Raw genomic sequence first — 26,127 nt, 5'->3', positions numbered from 1 at the left:
TGCGGGACAACAAGGGAAGAGGAAGAAGAAGGACATCTCCAAGGTAAAGTGCTTCCGTTGTGGGGAGCTAGGTCATTATGCATCCTAGTGTCCCAGGAAGAAGAACAAGGGAGAGACTTTCGACTCCAAGGCAGCTCTAGCTAAGGTGGAGAAAGAAGTCGAGATTGATGACAATTGTGCCATGAGTTCTCATGCACCTCTAGAGAAGAGGTGGGGTGACATCGAGCTGTAGTCATGAGGACTACAGAAGATGAGGGGCAAGATCCTTGAGGTGCCCAAACTCTTGGATCATATCTAGCTACGGGAGCCCTTAAAAAGACAGTAGCAGGATGAGGGATGTTGAGTAGAAGCAAGATGTGATGGAGCGACAAAGCAGTGCTAGAGCTAGGATGTAGAGGTCTGGAGCAACGTAGTGGGGGTTGCAGTAGTGCGAGAGGCACAAAGATGGTTGCAGTAGTGCGAGAGGCACAAAGATGGTTGCAACAGTGCGTGTTGAAGTTTCTGAGTTTACCTAATTTAGAAACCCTTCATGCACTTTTTCTGATTTATTCCTACCTACTTGTTATTTTTATTTAACAATTTATTTACAAAGTAAATACTGAAAATAAACACCAGTGCATGCTCAACATATTATAGATCAACAACTAAAAGAAACAAGAACAAACACACCACATGACACCATTATTTTTGGACCAATGTCCCCGGAAAAACCCAATGTGGGAAAACCGGTGCATCTATCTGAGGGTTTTCTAATTAAGCAATATTAGAGTACAATCGGGGTGCCGTAACTGGCCTACCCAACAGAGAATTTCCTTAGCAGCTATACCTCATAGTTTGGGGGAAATCTCCTGGCTGAAAGCCCAGAAAACCCTTCCGACAACACCTTAGCACAAAACTGCTCCTGCAACCCCAACGTCTGCCCAATCTGGACTGCGTCAGCCCCTCTCTTTCTAACACTGGCCCTGCGTCAACCCCTCTTTGTCTAACACTGGCCCTGCGTCAGCCTTTCTTGGCTTGCGTCAGCCCTAGGAGGCCTTGCGTCAGCTCTGGGAGCCTCTGCATCAGCAACGCTGGCCCCTTTGGTGCTCTGCGCAGCACTTAGCTGCCTCTGCATGGTCCTGCGTGAGCCCTTGCTGGCTCTGCGTCACCCTCCTTAGCTGCTGCGCTCTCCCAACACAATCTCTGCCTTCTCTGTTCTTCTATACTCAATGCCCCTCAGCTGCTCCCCCGATCACTAATTTTATCTCTCTTAGCAAAACCTCGCTCCAAAGAATAGAATGACTGATCTAGTGTACTTTCCAAGTGACCCTCAAGCCTCCTCTTATACTTTTCCTGTTGACATCTCAACGGCCGAGATTAAGTCCCTAATCAACGGCTAATGTTAAATCTGGCTTGATCCATGTCTTTTGGACCACTCTAACACAAATTCATATCAATACACATTACTATTTTATTTTCCCTAAGTTTAGACTTAGGGACTCTATTAAAAATATTAATTATTTTAATATCTCCTGATCTGTTTAGAATCTGCCCAAACCCTTTTTGGGTATTGGAGATCTTATGTGCCCCAACATCTCCACCAAATTTCGTGGCTAGAGCACATCTGATGCTACTCCAAATCAACACTCCCTTTTAGCGAGGACTGTGCTCTAACAATACTCCTCATTGAGTATTACTTTGATCATCCGACATCGGTACCTGTGCTGATGCTAGGCCTTCTTGCCCAACATCCTTTGCACTGCTGCCTCCTGTATTGCTGCCCATGGTTCTGCCATTGCTACTGCTGCATCTATACGACAACTCCCTCTGCATCCGTGTTGCTGCTGGTCCTTTCTCCCAGCACTACATCCGCACTGCACCTCCTCTCATCATGCTGCATCGCTGCCCACTGCTGCACTTTAACTCAGTTACTGAGAAGTAAGTAACTGATCTCCCAACTGACCTCCCTGTTGGGCTAGAAACACCCACTGATGCTAAAGCTCCCTCTGCTGCTGACAAGTGCTCCCTCTCTGACCTCTACGTTGCTGCAACAACTCCCTGCATCTCGCACCGTTGCACACCTCTCTGTGCCTTCCTGCACTGGTGCAACACTCCTGTGCCTCTTGCACTGCTGTAGTGTGCTAGCTCTGCGCTGTCTCGGGACTCCTGCACTGTAGCTCTCTCTACCGCTCCATCCGCATCCGTCTCTACCCACTCAGCCAGTCCTGCTACTCCTTGTCGGGGCTCTCGTAGCAAGGTCTAATCCAAGAGGCTGGGTACCTCGAGGATCCTACCCCTCATTGTCTGTAGTCAATCTGACTACAGCTTGATGTCTCCCCACTTCCGCTCAAGTGGTGCATGTGCACTCATGGCACAGTCATCGTCTGTCAAAGCTTCCTTCTCTTCCCATGCTGGCACTGCCTTAGTCTCGGAAGACTCTCCCTTACTCTTCTTCCTTGGGCACTGGGTCGCATAATGACCCATCTCCCCACAGTGGAAGCACTTGATCTTTGAGAGATATTTCTTCTTTCGCTTCTCCTGCTTTCCCTCAGATGCTAGGGCCACATCCTCCTCCTCCTGCTTGACCTTGATCCCTTTGCTGCTGCTACGTGTCTTTGACTGTCATTTGATCTCTTCCTAGTGAAGAGCTGCCCACATCTCGTCCCAAGGTAGGAGAGTCCCTCTGCCCAGGATGCTCTGGACAAACACTTCCCACTCTTCTGAGACAACATTCAGGGCTGTCTTCACCATAAGCTCTTGATTTGGTGTCGCTCCTATAGCAGTCAACTGATCTCGGATCTCATTCAGTTCTCTGAGGAAGGAGTCAATCGATTGACCCTTCTTCATTTGATACGACCTCATCTGGTTCTCAAGTAACATTCTTCTCTGCACAGAAGTATGCCGGTACAGGTTCTTGAGAGCCTCCCACATCTCAACTGCCGTTTCCTTCTTGGCTATATGTGGTACCACATAATCCTTGACCCCGTTAAGGATAATGCACTTGGCCCTCGCAATCGCCTCCTCGTACTTGTCTTTATTATTGGGGTTGACTGGGATAGCTATAACCTTCAAGGCGAAGTTCTTGACATGATTCCTGTCAAGCACTAATAAGATTCTGGACTTCTAGACTGCGAAGTTCGATGCTCTGTCCAGTCTATCTTGGTCTCTTACCCCGTGTAGTGCCATGATGCTCCTCTACTTCCCTCCCGGAAGTTCTTTGTTCGACTCTGAGTCTCTACTTCCCGTCTGGAAGTTCTCTTCTGGACTCCCTCTCAGTCCTGATTTCCCTCCTGGAAATCCTTCTGCTGCTTGTTGAGATGCCCACTACTCTGATTGTCTTGTGCAACTGCACTGCTGATCCAGGTTCCTCGACTAGAAACCCTCGGTAACAACTCCTCTGGCCCTGCTCTGTCAGGTACTGTCGAGATGCCCATTACTCTGATTGTCTTGTGCAACTGCACTGGTGATCTAGGTTCCTCAACTAGAAACCCTCGGTAACAACTCCTCTGGCCCTGCTCTGTCAGGTGCTGTTTTGACTACAGTACCTCACCAGCTCCACTTTGCAATATTTCTGCAGCCTTCTAGACTCCAACAACTGCCTCTCTGTGAACTGCGTCAGTCCCTCTCTGCCTCACGTTGGCTCTGCGTTAGCCCTCTGGCCCTTCACGTTAGCAATGTTGGCGTCTCTGAGGCTCTGTGTAGTTCTCGGCTTCTTCTGCGTGGCTTTGGCTGGCTTTGCGTCACACTTCCTTGGCTTCTGCGCTGCTAGAAACAACTTTTGTCACCACGGGACAGCTGCTTTCTTCTGCTATTGCTCCGCTCGGCTGATGTCTTTTAGTCCTCCTGTGATCTGCAATCACGCTCTGATACCATGTTGAAGTTTCTAAGTTTACTTAATTTAGAAACCCTTCATGCACTTTTTTTGATTTATTCCTACCTACTTGTTATTTTTCTTTAACAAGTTATTTGCAAAGTAAATACTGAAAATAAACACCAGTGCATCCTCAACATATTAGAGATTAGCAACTAAAAGAAACAAGAACAAACACACCACATGACACCATTTTTTTGGACCAATGTCCCTGGAAAAACCCAATGCGGGAAAACCAGTGCAGCTATCTGAGGGTTTTCTTATTAAGCAATATCAGAGTACAATTTGGGTGTCGTAACTGGCCTATCCAATAGAGAATTTCCTTAGCAGCTATACCTCACAGTTTGGGAGAAATCTCTTGGCTGAAATTGCGGAAAACCCTTCCGGCAGTTCCTCAGCACAAATCTGCTCCTGCAACCCCAGCGTCTGCCCAATCTGGATTGCGTCAACCCCTCTCTGTCTCACGTTGGCCCTGCGTCAGCCCCAGGAGGCCCTGCGTCATTTCTGGGAGCCTTTGCGTCAGCTACGCTAGTTCCTTTGGTGCTCTGGGCAACACTTGGTTGCCTCTGCATGGCCTTGCGTGAGCCCTTGCTGGCTCTGCGTCACCCTCCTTAGCTGTTGTGCTGCTCACGTAGCACAATCTTTGCCTTCTCTGTTCTTCTGTACTCAGAACCCATTCCTCAGCCTTGGCAGAACATGTAGGTAAAACAAACCACCATATATGCCTTGAAAACACAAAAGTCATTGCAAATGAAAAACACCATTTCAAGCGTAAAGTCCGAGAAGCTCTTGAGATCATAAAACACCCACATAACCTCAACAGGGATGGAGGCCTAGAAATTAGTAAGAATTGGACCTCACTCCTCACCCCCATGGATTAAAATGACCCTACCTTTCCTCTTGCCTTCTTTGCTTTAGATCTAATCGACTCCTCTCCTAACCATATAAAACTTTTATTACATTAACAATCATATAAGCCTAAGAATCTCAACATTAATAATACATTAACCTCCTAAGTAACTAAAAACTTGGAAGAATTAAATAAATAGATTTATTGCATAAACAATTCACTTATACTTAAAACCAATATAAATAATGTATTCAAGCAATTAATAATACTTTATAATATATCCAATAAATAAATAAATAAAATAAAATAAAATTACAATTACTTGTAAATTACAATTAATTATAAAGATCTTTAATTATAAAATAACTTTATAAAATTACAATTAATTATAAATTACAATAAATTAAAAATATAAAAATAATTAATTATAAATCAGAAACAATTATAAATTACAACTAACGCTAAAACAAATATAAACAATATATTCAAGCAATTAATTAATTAATTAAAAATTACAATTAATTATAAAGAACTTTAATTATAAAAGAACTTTATAATATATCGGAAAAATTGCAATTAATCATAAATTACAATTTATTAAAAATTACAATAAATTATAAATTACAAATAATTAATTATAAATCACAATTAATTATAAATTACAATTAATTATAAAAGAACTTTATAATAAATCAGAAAAATTATAAGAATATAGTAAATAGTAAAAATCTAGTTCATTCAAACCATAGGTTAGTCGGCTCACATGATTGACATCTCACACAACCATAACCATATTTATCACTACTGTCTCTCTTCTTTGTAAATCAAGTCCTGATGATGAGTCTTGGTCTAGACTCGAAACGTCGACAAAGCAAAAATGAAAACTGTGGAATATCCGAATTCAGATTCCAAAAAACCACACCACAAAAATCTACAATCCATAATTCTATCTCTCTTAGCAAAACCCTGCTTTAGAGAATAGAATGACTGATCATCTGGTGTACTCTCCAAGTGACCCTCAAGCCTCCTCTTATACTTTTCCTGTTGACATCTCAATGGCCGAGAAAGTCCCTAATCAACGTCTAAGATTAGATTTGGCTTGATCCATGTTTTTAGGACCACTCTAACATAGATTCATATTAATACACATTAATATTTTACTTTCCCTAAGTTTAGACTTAGGGACTCTATTAAAAATATTAATTATTTTAATATCTCCTGATCTGTTTAGAATCTGCCCAAACCCTTTCTGGGTATAGGAGATCTTATGTGCCCCAACCTCTCCGCCAAATTTTGTGGCTAGAGCACATCCGATGCTACCCCAAATCAACAGTGCGAGAGGCACATAAGTGTTTGTAGCAGTGCGAGAGGAACAAAGGTGGTTGCAACAGCGCATTGGGGGCATAAGATAGCAACAGAGGTAGCTTTAGCATCAGGAGGCTTCCGAATTGGCAAAGAATGTCAGGATTTGGGTAGATCAGTTACTTACATCTCAGTAACTGAGTTGCAGTGCAACAGTTAGCACTAGCAGTGCTATGGGTAGCATGGGCAACATATTGAGAGGGAGTTGTAGTACAGATGTGGCAGTGGTAGTGTCAATGTGATGGGCAACAATACAGGGAGCAACAGTGCAGATGATATTGGGCAGCAGGCCAAGCATCAACACAGGTACCGGTGCGGAAGGATCAGTGTGATGTTCAGTGGTGGAGCATTACTAGAGCACATTCCTTGCTAAGAGGGAGTGTTGATTTGTGGTAGCATCAAATGTGCTCTAGCCATGAAAATTGGTGGAGAGGCTAAGGCACATAAGATCTCCAAGACCTAGAAATGGTTTAGGGAAATTCCACCCGGTTAGAGAGATATTAAAATAATTAATATTTTTAATGGGGTTCCTAAGTCTAAAATTAGGAAAATTAAAATATTAATGGGTATTAATATTAAATTGGGTGAGAATGTTCTAAATAACATGGATCAAGCCAAATCTAATCTTAGCCATTTATTAGAGACTTAATCTCGACTGTTGAAGACTCAATAGGAAAAGTATAAGAGGAGGCTTGAGGGTCAGTTGGAGACACACCAAGATTGATCAGTCAGTTCGATTTTCTGGAGCGAGGCTTGCTGAGAAAATTCAAACAAGTGATCTGTTGCAGCGAGGGGTAGTGAGTACATAGTGGAGAGGCAGGGATAGTGACTGAGGGTTAGTGCAGTGGCCAAAGAGGCTAACGCAGAGGCAGCTGGAGATTGCGTAGAGGGTGAGGGGCTTGCGTGGGTGACACAGAAGGCCAGAGTGCTGACGCAGAGAGGCAAAAGGCTGACGCAGAGGGTTCACGAGTGATGCTGAGGCTAGAAGGGCTGACGCAGAGCTGAGAGGAAGCGCCAGAAGGATTTTCGTGGGGCAGACTAGCTGAATATCTGTCTCTGAGAAGAGGTATTACTGCCGTGTGACAATCTCTGTTGGGTGAGCCATTTCGGCACCCTAGTTGTACTCAAGAATCTGCATAATAATAAAACCATCAAAATTGCTGCACCGGTTTTCCTGCATTGGGTTTTTCCGGGGACGATTGTCCAAAAATAACGGTGTCCCTTGTGTGTTTGTCTATTATTTCAGTTGTTGATCTGTATATGAGGTAAGGTTGCATTTGTGTTTATTTTCAGCATTTATATGTATAAATAACTTGTTAATGGAATAAACAAGTAGGTGAAATAAACCAGATAATGCGGTAGGGATTTCTAAGGTGTCAAACTTAGAAATTTAAACATACATCACTATCAGGAGAACACTTAATATCATAGCCATAAAACATTGTCATATATATAGGATAGAAGATGACTCCTCAACCTGCTCAACCCACAGTCCATAGATCTGCAATTTTCCTCCTCAAGTAGCACAAATCTAGGACTCTCTTGTTCAGCTACCAATAGTTCATAGGACATACACATTGTTCATGGGCTGCTCCAAGCACTGCTCAAGACCAGACATACCATACTACGTTACCTTGTAGAGAAACACTCATACACACCTCTTAAGATGTCATCAAGTAACCTGATTTTTGTGCACTTAAGTTCTGAGATTACTCTGCCTTGTTTAGGGCATCATAATAGTCCATGTTAGTCCTCAAATTTATCCACAAAAAAAACCCTTCCAGACCTGTGTTATCTCTCAAGCAAATTTGGCCCTAAGACTAGGTCTATTCCAGCCTCAAACCCACCTATCCTAAAAGGCCAAAGGGCCACTCGAGAACTATGGCAGCTTGCTTGTTCTATGGAACCAACTGCACCTATATGAGAATGTATGGCTGCGATGAGCATCCATTAGAGCTTCCCTTACATGAAACTCTTCCCAGAAATGATTCCAAGCTCGGTCTTGCACATGTGTCAATAGCTTAGAGAAAGGATGCATATGTACCACAACAGGCTGCATTAGATGCCTTCATTAAGCCGCAGATATATGCCTTACTTGACCGTGGAAAATGCCTTTTCTAGGCCGCAGATATAGCCTTACTTGACTGCAGAAAATGCCCTCTCTAGGCCACATATATATCCTTATTTGACCACAAATGTAGCCTCCAATAGGCTGCAGATGTAGCGTCTAATAGGCTGCAGAAGATATCTCCAATAAACCGCAAAAGATGTGCCACAAAAGTCCAAGTTTTTCATGTGCCAAATGGAGAAGGATAGACACCTATTTATAGTTGTTTCCACCTATGAAGGGTCATGTCCCTTTGGGGCAGGCCAACTTGTATATGGAGGGAAAACTTAAATTCAAATAATATTCAAATATTTTCCAAATGTTTTAATGGTTACTTGCCCAAGAAATTTTTGTCACGTCAAATAAAATAGGAGTGCCAAACTTATTAACAATAATAATTCTTTTGTCCAATTTGAATTCTCCATTGGGGAAAGGTGGGCTTCGTTTGGGGAACTTGGGTTCCTACGGGGAAAATCATCCCATAGCTGCCCCAATTTTCAATGCCTAGCACTTGTGGAGCCACTTGAAATTATAAATAAAAATAATAACTTTGTTCTTCTCGAATACAATGAAAATAAATAATTTTATGAAGATGACCATAGCTACAATTTCAACATCTTTAAGCCTTTCATTTTAGCTTTCTTCTTGTATCTCCTTTGATTCTTCTTCTCTTTCTTAAGAGCCTCTTCTTCATCATCAAATTTCTTTGCATAGGGACATTTTGAAGCAAAATGACCAATTTCACCACAATTGAAACACTTTAAAGGAAGCTTACCTTTGTACTTGCTTGTTCCTCGTTTCAACTTTCTCACAAATTTGGCTATTTCTTCATTTGAAATTTCGCTACAGCTGCAATTTGGGTTTGGTTTTGACTGTTGCTTGTCTTTCCTTGTTTTCTTGCATGCGATAAAAGTTGTTTCCCCCTTGGATGGATTCTCCTACTCTATTCTCATTTTGTAGGTTGTAAGTATTCCATGCAGCTCATCCATGCTGACACTTTCTAAGTCTGATCTTTCTTCTAGCATTGAGACTTTAGCGTCAAATCTCATTGGAAGTGATCTCAGTATCTTTTAGACAATTACTTTGTTTTCCATTGGTTCTCCCAATCCTTGTATGGCATTTACTACTTCATCAACCCGGAGAAAATAAGCTGCAATATTTTCATCTTCATTCATTTTCAGCTGCTCAAATTTTCCTCTGAAAGTTTGAAGCTTGGCCTCCTTGACCTTTTTGTCCCCTTCATATATATTTTGGAGCTTGTCCCAAATATCTTTTGCAGATGTGCAATGCATTACTTTTACATATATTGATTCTGTTAGACCATTCAAAATAGCATTCCTAGCTTTAGCATTACTATCATAAAGCTTCTTACCTGCATCATCTGTTGGAGGAGTTGAGGGTTCTTTGTATCCAATGATTACAGATTGCTAGACATCATATCCTTGTGCTTGCACATATGCTTTCATCCTTCCACTCCAAAGCAAATAGTCGAGGGTTCTTTGTATCCAATGATTACAGATTGCTAGACATCATATCCTTGTGCTTGCACATATGCTTTCATCCTTCCACTCCAAAGTGCATAGTTTTGTCCATTAAATACTGGAACTCTGATCTTTGTGCACTCCATGATTTCTTTGTATCCAATGATTATAGATTGCTAGACATCATATCCTTCTGCTTGCACATATGCTTTCATCCTTCCACTCCAAAGCGCATAGTTTTGTCCATTAAATACTGGAACTCCGATCTTTGTGCACTCCATGATCTCCCTTCCAGTGGTTAGACTGCTTGTGAAGGAACCTGCTCTTATTCCAATTGTTGGAAACACTGAGAGGGGCATGAATCAGTATTTCAACTACAATTAGTTAATCATTAAATTTTAGAGCATTAGCAATAGATCAAAAGAAGAATCATCAACACATCACAAGAACAGTACACAATTTTTTTTAGGTGGAAATCCTTCCGGGAGGAAAACCACCAAACACTTTTCTAATATTTTATGAGTACAAAATTACTTCAGCTCCAACTGAATAGGCAAACCCCAACTTCCTAGAACTCTAGAAAAGCATTCAAGTTTATCAGGTAGCTCCAACACCTGAAAGGATGCCTCTGCACCTTTGGTTTTAGTAGCTCCGACTAGAAGGATGCTCCAACACCCTAGTTTTATCAGTTGCAACTGAAAAGATGCTTCAACACCCTGCATGCTCCAACTTGCTCAAGCAACACCTTGCCACCTTGAAGTGTTTTGAAGATCCAACCTGAAGGAGAATTCACTCTCTTGCCTTGCAGCACCCAACCACCCTAAAAATATGCAAAGAATAGAGAAATAATTTGCGGGCTCCCATACTAGGGACAATGACCCACTTACAAAGATATTCAATGAAACCCTCTCAGCTAAAATGCGCTTCAGATATGCAATGGAGAAACAAACTTAGATAAAACTTCAGGACTGCTTTTAATTGATATAACAACTTCACTTGAAAATAATTCATGTACCTTATGTGTTCAGCCACTGATGTACCTGAACATGCTTTGAACCTGCTTGCTTCCAAGAATTTGTCTGAGGATGTCTATTTGCAATACTGATCTGACCTCTGCTGATTAACCTTCACTGCTCTTATCTTTGTTAGTACTAATACACAGCGCCTTAAGCCTTAGTTGACCAAGCAAAAAAGCTAGAAAGACTGTCATCATAAATACTGGCTGAGCCAGCCTATAGTAGCATTTAGGGTTTTCAAGGTCTGTAACAATTCAAATTAAATATTTAATGCAAAAACAGTATTAGATGGCAATACCATCACAAAATCTGCTATCTCTGAAATGACTAGCCATCTGTGGCTGGGCAGAGCCTAGGTTATCTATCACTGCTAAACCTACCCTATATGGTCTTGGTTCTTGCCACAACTGGATAAGGTGGTCCATGCTGGGCAAGTCGACATGAAATTTTAGCCTTCTCAATGGCAATCTAATGTTGGCAAAACACCCAAGGGATTCGAGTATTTTATATGCTTTTGCACTAAATTTCCTTCTTTGATTCATTGACAGTCTTTGATGGCTACGAACAGTACGGAGAAAGTTCATTCATTCTTATTGATTCTAATATAAGTACTAGGATCTGTATGGCTAGGTTGTCCTCACTAAAGAGTCTCATGCATTCAAGGATAATCTATTTGTAAAATCTTGTATTATAAAAGGTTATGTTTATAGTAAGATGAAGATTGAGAAGACTGTTAAAGAAAAGTTTTCTTTAAAATGGTCTGCGAGTTAAACATGTTATCAACTTATCTGAAATATTGATGTCTCAGCGGCCTTCTTATTTGTACTTGTTTGCAGGCATAATCTGGCCAATAATAGTTACAACACCAAGATTAAGCTAGAAGGTGTTGGTACAGGTGGTCTTGACATGGTAAGGTTATTCTTTTGTTATTTGCCACAATTTGCATTAGATAAATAGAATTTTCTGGAGGTTCATTTGCCTTCTTGTACTTAGATGTTTGAAATTCCTTTGGTATACACGTTTAAAATATGATTTATGACAGAACATACATCAACCATTTTTTGATATAATTCCCGTGATTCTATCCCTTCTACGTTTCATCTTTTTCTCTTTCCTTCAGGTGGGGTGTGAAGAGGAACTTGCAAAGAATGAAGAGATTTTTATAAGTTAAAACACAGAGAATGATTTTATTCGTAGATTCATTGGCATATATTCATTGCCTGCATTGTCCTTTCATGGCATGTGTAGTATTTAAATTGGAAACTTGTTTCGGTTAGTCAACACTCTGCAAGACCATGTTGCATTTTTTCATGTTTTTAATGGCTAGACTTAGTCGGCTGACATCTGATTGCTTTTTCGTCACAGGCTGCTGGAACAGACACAAAAAAGAATGACGAGTCCTTTGAAGCCATGGACTATGAAAGTGGGGAAGAGTTACGACAGGATCATTTTGCTTCTCCAATAAATGCTTCTCAACCATATGATCCCGCTCTTTTGACAGGAGTTCAAAATCAGTTGCAGTCAACAGATACTGTAAAGCCCATAGAACAAGGTGGCAATGCTCCAGGAATACCACCACCTTCAGTTGCAACTGTAAGCACCGGCACTCGCCCAAGTTCATTTAGCCGGACATCATCTTTGAATTCCATGTCTTCAGCAAAGCAGGGTTCCATTTTGGGACCAAATCCTCTTCAAGGGCTGAATGCATCTGGTCTACAATTTCCAGTTCCAACTTCTGATTCACCTTTAAGGCAAGGTGGGTCTTATTCTATAACTGTACAGGCCCCAGACAAGCAAGGTTTGCAAAATCATATGAAGGGACCTCAAAATATGCCAGGGAATTCTTGAAAATTATATATCCTTCTGCAATTTGAAACACAGGTTACTTTGTATAATGATAATGTAATGTCATCCCCTTGGTCACAATGTGCTTGAGATCAGTTTAGAAGCTAATTATACACTTAGAATGCTAATTGGTGATGTGCTAAAACTTCTCTGTACTTTATTCTACTGTACTGTATTCGAAGATGCTGAAAATTTACTAAAACAAATGGAATATCAACAACCTAGGATCATTATATCATATGACATCAGTTTAGAAGCTAATTATACACTTGGAATGCTAATTGGTGATGTGCTAAAATTCTCTGTACTTCATTCTACTGTACTGTATTTGAAGATGCTGAAAATTTACTAAAACAAATGGAATATCAACAACCTAGGATCATTATATCATATGACATCAGTTTATAAGCTAATTATACACTTGGAATGCTAATTGGTGATGTGCTAAAACTTCTATGTACTTGGTGTTTGAAGATACTGAAATTTACTAAAACGAATGGAATATTGACAATGTAGGAACATTATATCATATGTTGTTTTTCTTAGACTACACCATGGACAGCATTAATGGGTGGCATTTATAGAATAAGATCTATCGAGTCAATCTTGGAGTAGCCTAGATTTCCAGCTTTTCATGTCCAGGAAACTCAACTTATACTTCTAGTTGAGGGTGACACTAACCATCCCCTTGTAAACCTGGAGTTTCTCAGATAGACCAATATAGGAATAAATAAATTCTTTGTTTTTGTTGGGAATTTGAGATTTTACTTGAACTTTCGTCAGTATTACTGGTCACAAATGCAATTGTTCTGTCTTGGAAAAATGCTTATATAAATATGGGTTATGTATTGATCCAACATGGTGAACTTATTCACCATCCCTCTTCCATATGAGGATACCTTCATCTTTCATCCTTCAATGTGAATTATTATACTTCCATGTACATCACCTTTATTTTTCATCCTACCATATGCATTCACTTTATGTTTGCTCGTTTGTTTTGCTTATTCATACATTTTTGTTTGTCTTTCAGGAAATTAGTGCCTTTGGGTTTGTGCTGCGATAAATTAGGGTTTAATTTCATTTTGCTTTGTGTTCTTTCCTTTGCATTTTGTCATAATCAATGAATTTTATAATTCAAGAAATTTGAAACTGGAAAACAGATTGCTTCCCTTCCGTTTGTGTAACTATTGGGCACAACCTCTCCCTGTACTATTAGGTGCAACCTCCATTTATGTGTTACTGAAATGGAATTCCTCTATTATTAGGCACAACCTCCATTTCTGTGCTACTGGTGCAACAACAGTTCAAACATGATCTTTTTAACTGCTTTAACACACTCTTGATCAGGTGGGGCATGGCCATCAAGATTCGAATTTCTGTCACTGAATAGTGAGTTCCTTCACTTACCACCAAACTACAGCCTTGATAGACAACCCACGAGAGTTAATTCTGTTGCATCGATGGGCTGTTTCTATAATTGTGGCAGAGTTGAAAAATGGAACACACGAATTGAGGAATTGACAGCCATGATAAATATATGTTTTATTAATAATTGAATAGATGATTTACAAGCTGAGACGGATGGGCTTAAATACAGCCCTACATGCCTATTGGTGAATGGGCATGATCAAAAAATGGGCATGATCTTTGATCATGCCCTTTGCCCTAATTAGTTATCATGGCCTTTGCCCTAATTAACTAATTTGTTTACAAGATACTAAAATTTTATATAACATTTCCTTCCTCCCAAAAGATTCTTTGTCCTCAAAGCATACGTAATGATGGATGTTGCCGACGAAACGCTTCAGTCTCCCAAGAAGCTTCTTCTTCTGGTAAGTCCTTCCATTTGATCATGTATTCCTTGATTACACGAGATTGAAGACCATGTCCTCTGCCCTAATTAACTAATTTGTTTACAAGATATTAAAATTTTATATAACATTGCCTTCCTCCCAAAAGATTCTTTGTCCTCAAAGCATACGTAACGATAGATGTTGCTGACGAAACGCTTCGGTCTCCCAAGAAGCTTCTTCTGGTAAGTCCTTCCATTTGATCATGTATTCCTTGATTACACGAGATCGAAGCTTCCTTTCTCTAGTAGATATGATACCTTCTGGTTCTAAAATGACCCACCCTTCATCATCTAGGGATGGAAGCGTTGTTTGCGCTGATTGATGGTTGCCCAGTGCCCCTTTAAGGCAGGGGACACGGAAGACGTCGTGGAAACGACTTATCTCCGGAAGGCTTAAACTATATGCGACTTGGCTGATATTTTTATTGCTCTAATATGGTCCATAGAACTTCGGTGCCAATTTATTTTTTATTTTTTTGTTTCAAGGATAACTGTTTGTATTGCTAGAGCTTGACAAATACCCATTTTCCGACTTCAAATTCTCTTTCGGTTTTGTTTCGGTCTGCTTGTTGCTTCATACAATTCCTTGCATTATTCAAGTTTTTTTTTTAGGGTTTGGACGATTTTTTGGGTTTCTTCTAGTTGGTTTTTAACAATAGGTAGATTTGTCTGGACAACTAAATCCTTCCATTTTGGGGGTTCATATCCATACAAAGCTTGGAATGGAGTCATTTTTCAAATACCCATTTTTCGACTTCAAATTCTCTTTCGGTTCTGTTTCGGTCTGCTTCTTGTTTCATATGGTTCTTTGCATTATTAAGTTTTCTTTTAGGGTTTGGACGATTTTTGGGTTTCATCTAGTTGGTTTTTAACAATAGGTAGATTTGTCTGGACGGTAGCTAGATCCTTCCATTTTGGGGGTTCATATCGATACAAAGCTTGGAATGGAGTCATTTTTGTTGACGTATGATAAGTAGAATTATACCACCACTCAGCGAGATGCAACCATTGAGCCCACTTATTTTGTTTTTTTGTAGCGTAACAATGTAGGTAGGCTTCCAAACATTTATTGACAACCTCTGTTTTTCCATTTGTTTGAGGGTGATAAGAGAAACTCATAGTTAGGTAGGTTCCTATGTGGTTGAACAATTCCTTCTAGAAATTATGCTTGGATTTGGCATCTCTATCACTCACAATGACTTTCAGAAAACTGCGTATTATATATATATATATATTTGCAAAATATTTTAGTGATTTCTTAGCTGAGTTTGATTTCTTTATTGCCATAAAGTGAGCATATTTGGTGAGTCTGTCGACCACTACGAAAATCTTATCCTTGCCTTCAGATATAGGTAATCCCTCAATAAAGTCCATTGATATTTCTTCCCATTTTTGATTTGGAATGTTTAAGGGGTGAAGTAATCCAGGTGTCATAATATTTTCACTTTTATTTCTTTGACATGTGTCACATTTTGCTATATACTTTTGAATATCGCGATTCATCCCCTTCCAAAAGAATGATTGATGTGCATTGTAGTAAGTTTTAGAGAATCCTACATGTCCAGTTGATAGTGAATCATGTGACTCCTTGAGTATTTTGGATTTAAACTTGGAGTTTGAATTCAGATAGATTCTTCCTTTGTACCATAGAATGCCGTTCTTCCGTTCAAATTTTGAGTTGTCTGAAGGTTATTGATTATCGCAATTATTTTTGGATCCTTAGCATACTCACTTCGAATCTCATTAAGCCATTCAGGAATGACAACTGAGACTGCAAGTAGTGTTGGTTCTTCGTCTTTCCTAGATAGGGCATCTGCTACTACATTGTCTTTTCCCCTTTTATGTAGTATCTCCATGTCAAAGGTGACAATTTTTTCAATCCATTTTTGTTGTTTTTCGGAAAGTGTTTTTTGTTGTTTTTCGGAAAGTGTTTTTTGTTGGAGGAGGTGTTGGAGAATGTTATGGTTTGTTTGTATGGAGAACTTACTCCCCAAAAGATATTGTCTCCACTTAGCCAGTGTGTGCATAATAGTGAGCATTTCCTTGTTGTATGTGGACTTAGAATGTTCTCTTTTATTGAGCTCCCTGCTTTCAAAAGATATTGGATGCCCTTCTTGCATTAACACTGCGCCTATCGAATCCGGAAGCATCACACTTGATGATAAATGGTTTAGAGAAATCTAGAGTTGCCAATACCGGGGCATTAGACATAACTTCCTTCAGTTCTCCAAAACACATTCCTGCTTTCTCATGCCATTGAAATGAATTCTTCTTTAAAAGGTTTGTTAGAGGTGTAGTTATATGTGCATAGTTTTTAATAAATCTTTCGGTAATATCCCATAATATCCAGTCAATCCTAAGAACCCTCTTAGCTTGGATATATTAACTAGTTTGGCCCATTCCTTTATAGCTTTGATTTTATTAGGGTCCACTTTTACGCCTTCATGAGATATGATGTGTCCAAGATATTCTACTTTTTCCTTTCTAAAGGTGCATTTGGATTTTTTTTTGCGTAGAACTGATGCTCTTTGAGTAGTGTAAGAACTTTATCCAGGGGTTGTAGGTGCTCCTTCCAAGTTTTACTGTAAACTAAAATATCATCGAAAAATACTAATACAAACTTCCTAAGATATGGACGGAATAATTCATTCATAGAGGCTTGGAACGTCGCTGGTGCATTGGTTAACCCAAATGACATTATTTTAAATTCATAGTGACCTTCAAGTGTTTGGAATGCCGTTTTTGGTATGTCTTCCAACATGATTTTGATTTGGTAATAGCCTGACCTTAAGTCCAATTTTGATAAGTATTTTGCGCCATGTAATTCATCCAAGATAAAGGGAATTGGGAATTTGTTTTTAATTGTTATTTTGTTTAATCCTCTATAGTCAATGCATAGCTTGAATGAACCATCCTTCTTCCTTACCAATACCACTAGAGCAACATACAGACTTACTTTTCGAAATGATCCCACACTTTAAAAGGTCTTGGATTAACTCTCAATTTCCATCTTTTAGTGATCTGGATATCGATACGGCTTGATGTTGACGTGGTCTGACCCTGCTTTGACTTCTATTGTATGCTCAATTTCCCTGTTAGGAGGCATTTTCATAGGCAGGTCTTGAAATACATTTTCATGCTTCTAAATTAGATTTTGTACCTCTGGTGACTCTTTGCCTATCATGTTTGCAGACAACATTTCTAATTGGTGACATTGTACTACATAAGCTGGTGCTCCTTTTCGAATCATCTTCATCATCTGAGATGATGATACAATTTGATTTTCAGGTGTTTGGAATTCATATAACTTGTACCTCTGCCCTTCCCAGTGAAATCTTATGAACTGTACTAGATGGTTAGCAGAATAAGTGCCTAGAGTTTGTAGCCATTGGATACCTAAGACCACATCTACTCCACCTAATGATACAATGAAGAACGGGGATTCTAAATTAAAGTCTTGAATCCGCAATTTGACCTTATGGTATTTCCCTACCTTTTCGATCTTCTTACCATCAACGACCATCACCTTCATGTTGGGTAAGGGAAATGAGAAAATGTTAGAGTCCCTTTGCCACGATTGCATTTAAAAAATTGTGGGTGCTACCGGAGTCGATGAGAACCACTACGTTGTCTTCTTTATATGTCCTTTCAATTATAGAGTCTAGGGTTGTGATATACCTATCATAGCTGATAGTGACACTTACATGATACTTTTGTCATCTAATTTTGGAGAGAATTCTGGGGCATCTTCTGTTTCTTTTATGTCGGAATCATCACTGTTTGAATCATTAGTTGCTTCACAGTTATATAGGTTATTTGATTCTTTTCCTTTTGCTCACCTATGTTTAGGGTCCCACTTCTCGCCACAACATTTGCATTTGCCTTCTTTTATCCTTCGCATTTCTACGTTAGATTTTTTGCTTTAATGACGATGTGGTGGAACATATCTTGTATTATCCGTATCCACAGACTGGGGCATTCTTCGTCTCAAATATACTTTTTTTGGTTTTGACCACAATGTCTGTTCAAATTTCGTTTCAGCAACTTTTGCTTTTTGTCTTGCTACTTCTATTGATGTGATGTCATGAAGCTCCAGTTCTACTCATAGATGAGTTTTAAGTTCGGAGATGTATGATTGAATTAGATGAGATTCTGATAACCCAGGTACTTGTGTTGCTAAGGTCTCCCATTCTCGAGTGCACTCACCCACATTTATTTTTTGTCACAATTTGATGAGTGTTGAAAATAACTCTTTGTCCTTTACACCTTGGAATCTTTTAAAGAATCCATCATTGCATTTTCTCCAACTAATAGCGATTATTGATCCGAATTGGATCCATAAGAACTGTCAAAAGAACCATGACTGTATCGGGTCGGGACGAACATCAAAGAAATCAAAACAACGATAAAAAACACCCCTGAACCAGTGGCAATGGCAGCCAGCGTGGAACGACGAGGACCTCGATCAAAGCGCGCTGACCGAGGCCCATGGAGACTGCGTGGGAGGCCGAATTAGCCCCTGGGAGGCCCGGATCGGGAAACGAAGGTGGATTTTGATGCGCGATTAGTGGATTAGCGCTTAGCGCTAATCACGCATCGCTGGGCGAAAAGGCTCGAAATGGAGTTGCCTCGAGCACTCGGTTGTGTGGAGAGCCAAAGAACTGCAGGGTGAAAAGCATAATAGCGCTAAAGGACAAGGCATGATCTGCCCTCCGAAAAATCAGTGGTATTGATTGGGGCACCCTCAAACGTTAAGCGGTTTTGGAGAAATTGGAGCGATCCCATTCAGCGATTGACGCGTGGCGAGCAGAGGAGAGAGAAAACACCGCTCATCGCGCGTTAACGATCGAGCAAGTCAACTGCGTGAAATGAGTGAACGACATTGGATCTGGGGGATCCAGATCGGACGGTCAACATCGCGCCCAATGGGGAAGCGGAATCAACGAGGGATTAAGCCGCAGTTTGTAAGGATTTGAGGTCCATTTGACCGCCATGGTGGAGGAAGACTCATTCCACGAATGTAACTGAAGAACTGAACCGACGAAGCAGGCTGGCGTTACAGGAGGACATGTGGCCACTCCCTGTGAGCCTGATGATGACGCTGAACAGGGAACTCCAAACGCAGCTGCAGAAGGCGATTCGATGGAGGTGGAAAAGGAACTGAACAGTCTTGGAACGAATGGCCTTAAAGCCATGAATAGAGACAAAAGACACAGATAGAGAGGGACATAGAACCCCGAGAGATTGAGAGAATCCTGAGAGGAGGACAAAAAACAGAGAAGAAAACATTGAAGCAAAAGCAGAACGAAAGACAGAGGGCCGAGCTGACCAAAGGCAACATCGAACATCCGAGAGCTTGAGAGATTCAAGCCATCCCAGAGAGGATTTGTCCGGACTGAGCACCACATTGGGTTCTCTCCATTGTAGACCAGAAGGTCACAGAGCTGGTAGGCAAAAGAGTCTGTGTACTCTAGTGGCTTGGGGAATCCAAGAGCCACCTTGCTAAGTAAATTTCTGTTTCAGGACACTCACATTAAGCTGCTGCATTGTAATTTTCTGCTTAAGACACAATAAAATAAGGCCACCAATGAGAGCGGGACTGGAGACGTAGCCCTGGAGGATAGGGTGAACTCCTTATTAGTTTCTTGTGTTCTTGTATTTGCTTACTGTATTTCCCTGCTGTCTTTCCATTTAAGTGTCTGTGTATTCGCAATCTGATCGATCCGTTACTTAAATAACATAGACACATACACTAGCACATGAGTCTGTAATACCTTTATTCAATAAATCTTTAACTGAAGTCACTCATAGGGTGATTATCAGATCAATTATCGTCTTCTTCCACCACATGTACCAATTATATGCTTCTCCTTCCATTTCATGGAAGCGTTCCTAATCTTTTCATCATCATTGTCGATGTTGTAAATCTCGAAGTATTCTTCTGCTTTATTCAACCATGCAACACTGCGCTTTTCATTCCCATCGAATTTGGGTAGCGCGATTTTTGCCTTTCACTGATACGTTGCTAACCGTGGAGCGAAAGAGGGTATTTATTGGTGAATGTATTCCAGAGTTGCTTATTTGAAAATGTCGCGTTACAATTTCCTTGATGGTGTGTGGGTGACTTTTTTTGGAGACTCCGTTTTGTCACGAGAATCTGCTGAATTTGTTGAATCTAATGAATTGTGTTGTTGATTACCTCCATCATCTTGGAGTAGTTGTTCGGGTGTAACCTTCCTCCTTTCACACAAAGTGTTCAACAACGTCATTGTCTGATTATGATTCATTTCGGATTGGATATGGTTATGCCCGAGCTGTAGTTCTATCTGATTTGTCGTATCCTGAAGCTTCTTGATATCGTCAGAATGTCCGATAACCCTACTCTCGAGATCGACTAATTTTTGGTTGAAATCATCGGAGTGGCTAGTAATCCTATTCTCCAAATCAATCAATTTTTTGCTGAAATCGACCATTGACATCAACGACATTGAATGAGTTTGTGGGGGTGTATATTTGTCCGTCAGCTTTTTAATTTGATTAAAAAAAAAAATAAAATAAAATTATATATATATATATATATATTTTGTAATTTAAATAATACTTATATATATAATAAGGATTAACTATATAGTGAATTATATAGTTACTCAATGTATATACATATAATTAAATGTTCCCTTGAATATAAAAGACACGATGTGGGACAAATGGTATACGCGGATAATTTTTCGGGTGACGGGAGGCACTACGATTTCAACAAATGCAGAGACAACGATGGAGTGCGTAGGTCAATTGAAACAAAATGTAGGTCGCTGTGGCTGCGTAAGGTACTAGCTGAGAGGGAAAAAGATAGGTGACTCAATGAAATGAAGGGTTGGATGTTTGAATGGTGGTCAGGGGTCAACGAGAATGATAGGACGAAACATAGAGAGGACCTGTGGGAAACGAGCACAACAAAGATATGGTGATGGACGTAGGGACGACCAATGAAAGACGGACGCAGGGAGGGTGGATGAAAGAATGGACGCAGACACTGTTGATTGGTGCTGATGGTGGATGTAAGAACGGGCGTGGAAAGCTTCGACGTAGACAAGAAATGATGGCGGGGCGATGGTGCAACGGACTTGTGACAATGCGGTCGCTAGATGCTGCAACGACTTAGGCAGCGTAACACAGGACGAGAGCGAAGACAACAATCTACTCGCTCCGATACCAGATGGAACACACAAATTTAGCAATTGACAGCCATGATAAACATATATTTTATTAATAATTGAATAGATGATTTAGAAGCTGAGAGGCACGGGCTTAAATACAGCCCTACATGCCTATTGGTGAATGGGCATGATCTTTGATCATGCCCTCTACGCTAATTAACTAATTTGTTTACAAGATACTAAATTTTTATATAACAAAAAACCGTAGGGTTTTCCATTACGTAACTAACACTTACACTCACATATTTGGGAATCATATTGGGAAGTCCTTCAATGATCCATTTTTATTTCTCTAGGATAGAGGGTTTTATCATGTTTTTTTTTTATTGATAAAAATCACTGCCATTCCCTTGTGCTTCCATGACTAGTTCGACTATGAGAATTTGAAACTTTCCTCAAACATTCCACCCTATGTTTTAAGGGTTTCCACCCTTCAAATCCCCTTGAGCAAAAATATGGTCTATAGTGCTTCAGCAATAGGAAGAGTGAGTAAAATTTTATGTAAAGAAAAGGGTCGATATGCGATAACTATCGATAATACATCAGGTGGTGGGCAAGTGGTTGACATTGTACCTCCAGGACCAGAGCTTCTTATTTCAGAAGGCAAATTGATCAAGGTCGATCAACGGTTAACGAATAACCCTAATGTGGGTGGATTTGGTCAAGGAGATGCAGAGATAGTACTTCAAGATCCATTACATATTAAAAGTATTTTATTATTCTTTATTTATGTGGTTTTTGTTGGAGGATCAAATCTTAAATTTCTAATATCTAGATTTGCTTCAACAAATGGCTTGAATGATTATGTTAGGGGTGATTATTTTACTTACAGAGATGACTCTACTGTAAAAGATCAACTTGCAATGTAGACTCCAAAGCAATATGGTTTTGCTTTCTTTTGTTACAGTTGGGAATTTCCTCTAGTATTCTATCTTATGTTTTCAGGGATTGCACCTCTCAAAACCCCTTGCTTTCTATAGATTTTGTTGGAGGATTAGATCTTACCAAAAATCATTTTGGCGATAACACCCAAAGTTCCTTCAACAGATGGCCTGAATGATTATGATAGGGAGTGGAATGGCTTTCTATAAAACCACCATTGATTTTGCTTATTGAGATGACTAGAGTAACATAAACAATGTAAAAAGCCAAACTTGCAAGATAGACTCTGAAGCAATCCAGTTTTCCTTGAAGTCACATCGTTTACATTCATATTTGAATTTGGTAACATAAATTCAGGGAAATTGCCAAGGCAGAGAATTTGATAAAATTGATCATGAACATTACAGTGTGTGACTATATAAAAATGTTTGTTTATAATCTATGTGCAAGAGCTTGCACTAAATTTATGAGACAATTTGGACCACTGTGTATGACATTTTGTGGTGGAATATGACATACAAGAAAGTTCTGGTTAAAGGATGGATGGTCCTGAGATATTCAAATCTGATGTCTTTAATTATCCGTGTGTAAAATTTATCAAAGTTACTTCATGGATTTAATTTATTAGTGACTAAAATTTATATTTTTCAAAATAAATGGCAAATTGGTGATTGGTTTTGATTAAAAGTGTAGAAATTTTCAGCTAATATGAAAAAATTGGGCAAGCTTTTGTTAACGAGTTGAGATTTCTTGATAGTTGTTATGAATATAATTCATATATAAAAATAATAAATGTAAATGTAAATATAATAATAATTAATTAACAAATAGTTAAATGGTTAGTAATGAAAAGACACGTCTTAGAGACACGACCATTCATAAAAGGGCATCTGCCTAGGTATATAAGTGAGACCCTCATTGTAATCAAATTAAGTGAGCCCCCATTGTAATCATTTTACGCATCTTTTATACATTCAACAATTCTTATATACAATTACTACTTGTCATATGATGAATATTTACATATTTAAGTTCTTCTAAACTATTCCGTTGTGTATACGAACTTTGTTCATTACATTGGTATCAAAGCCATGTTCTCTGATCCTGGTCATTAAAGTATTCGTCAACATAGTTGTCGACGGGATTAAGTATTTCTCTATATACTTGGAAGCTTTCCACGCTATTAGATTCGCTATTAGGTCATTGTCCATAAAATTATGAAAAAAAACTACATATATATAGTTATTAAAAATAAATAGAAAATTATATATATATATATATATATATATATATATATATGACTTTCTAAAAATAAATAATATAAAAAGAAACAAAATTATAATAAATTAAAATACAAAAAGAAAAAGACAGTGAATCTTTTTACTGCCATTGTTACACAACATGCTAGTCGGCCAATGAGCTGCTGCCACCGCCATTGCAAAATTGACTGCGTCACTCCTGCAATGACTAACCATTGCCTCTAGCACCATCCAGGCAACCAATCGCCTGTAAACCCCACCACTGTTGTTTGTTCTTATTCCATTGTTGGATATTTTCCGCTTTCATTTTTTTGAATAATTGCCATATGATTCCTCAACCGCCTACTTGACAATTTCATTGTCCTCGAACCAACTCGCTCCACACATTCGCTTTCTCCATACCGCCGACATGGTTCTGTTCCTCCGTCGATTATCACGTCTCCTGTCCAGCGCACTGACCAATTCTGGCCCAATGCCTTTCTGTCTTGACACTTTCTGAAAATCGTCGTTCGTTCTTTCCAAACTGATTCGGATTTAAACAGGAACACAACAAATTACAGATATAATCATACATATAGAGATGCAACAAAACTAATACTTCATTTCATTATTGTAAAATACTGAAATATGCTTACAAACAGAAAGGGAAATAAACTAGCTAGGGCGATGGTAGCTTATCTCTGAGAAGAGATGTGGCTGCTACATGCCTCTGAATTGTCTTACAATGAGGCTCGAAGGCCTATTTATTGTTGAGAACAATGGAAAACCCTAAACATCCAAAAACCTAACCCTAGGAGATGAAGCGCCAACTATGGGCCTCATTTTGGGTCAATTGGTACATCAACTTCTCGGGGTCATAACTTTGGTATACGATCTCTGTTTAATGCGCACAATACCTTGTTAGAAAGATCTATCCGAGGAATACAACTTTAGCGATAATCATTTGTCCTTGGCACCATGTTGCTCCCAGTTTTCCCAAAAAACTTCGTTTAAGGCCTCAAAATGACTCCGAAAGTTCAGGACTCGAAAAACTGCTAAAAATAGTAAATTGTGCTACAATTAAGGAAACTGAAAAACTGAAAGAAACAATGGTGGGGGTCCAAGTGGAATTGGCGGGTAGCCACCAATATCTACCTGGATCATTCCTCCCCCCTTAGGAAGCAATAGTCCCCATTGCATTGAGTTCCTCCATGAGATGATGAAACTTCTAGTGAACTTGGTCCTTGGTGAGCCACTTACCCTCGTGAAGGAGTTGGCCTGATTTGACAACTCGACACAATTGGATCTTCTACTGGCGAGTGTGCTTGATATGTGTGTCCATGATTCGATTAGTTGCAGCTTGTTCCATGCAATTTAGATTTAACTCTGTTGGTGTGAGATGTTCTACAATGTTGGATGTGTCTAGTAATGGTGGAAAGTATGGCTGAAGGCAATCCACATTGAACACTGGGTGCACGCCAAGGAATGGGGGAATGTTGAGCTCAAATGCATTGTCTCCCACAACCTTGGTAATGGTGTAAGGACCATAACAAAGTGGTATGAGTTTCCTATAGGTTCTGGTAAGGCGTTCCTTCTGCAAATGCGATCAGACTTTGTCGTCCACCTGAAACTTGTGTTGCACCCGATGTTGATCATGTCACTGCTTGTACTTGGCATTTGATTTCTCCAGAATGTCGTGGATCTGCTAGTAGATATGTTGGATGTGCTCAATGAAGCTATTTGCCTTATTTGTTTCAGACTGGACATGAGCCGAATCTGCCTAAGTAGCTGCAAATGGCATGACCACATCAATGGGACATAGTGGTTGGAATCCCAATCCCACCTGAAAAGGGCTGTGGCCAGTCGAGCTGTGGAGAGCCCGGTTATAACTGTGCTAAACATAGGGGAGGCTCTCATCCCATGTGCATGGATTCTTTGAGTTGTACATGCATAGAATGTGTACGATCATCCTATTGACAAACTCCATTTGACCATCAGTTTGGGGATGGAAGGTTGTGGACTTAGTGATTTTGGTGTCCAACATCGACCAGAGACTGGACAAAAATGTATTGAGGAACCTGATGTCCCGATCTGAGATGATAGACTGTGGGATCCCAAAGTGTACCCACACTCGTTCAAAGAAGAGTTTAGCAGTGGTTTCTGCTGTGATATTCTTCTTGCAGGCCACAATAATGGCCATCTTCGAGAACATGTCGACAACCACAAAAACATAGATGGTTCCATGCTTAGTAGAAGGAAGGCCCGACATGTAATCCATGGAGATGGATTCAAAAGATCGAATCGGGGTAGGCAACGAAGTATAGAGGCCTTGCTTCTTGATGGTCGGTTTGGCAATGGCGCAGGCAGTGCAGGATTTGATGTACTTCATTAATCCTGTCGAATATTTGGCCAGTAGAATACTTC

The 26,127-nt window shown here is 39.8% G+C and overlaps 1 protein-coding gene across 2 annotated transcripts in view; it reads left to right on the top strand.

Moving 5' to 3' along the window:
• LOC149148393 (histone deacetylase 19-like) overlaps positions 1-12,751 on the top strand; it is a 113,014-nt gene extending 100,263 nt beyond the window's left edge. For both annotated transcript variants that reach the window (XM_089437954.1, XM_089437955.1), the window contains exons 8-9: positions 11,503-11,575; positions 12,032-12,751. In XM_089437954.1, coding sequence (XP_089294080.1) covers positions 11,503-11,575; positions 12,032-12,514 — 556 coding nt within the window. In that variant the 3' untranslated portion in view covers positions 12,515-12,751. The remainder of the gene's footprint in view (positions 1-11,502; positions 11,576-12,031) is intronic.
• Positions 12,752-26,127: the final 13,376 nt, after the last annotated feature.

The sequence above is a fragment of the Pinus tabuliformis genome, chromosome 9, assembly GCF_031772625.1.
Source record: "Pinus tabuliformis cultivar Carrire ecotype Pingquan chromosome 9, CPIR1, whole genome shotgun sequence".
In the NCBI taxonomy this organism is placed as follows: Eukaryota; Viridiplantae; Streptophyta; class Pinopsida; order Pinales; family Pinaceae; genus Pinus; species Pinus tabuliformis.
The sequence above is the reverse complement of the archived record's forward strand: the minus strand, read 5'-3'. Positions and strand labels throughout refer to the sequence as shown.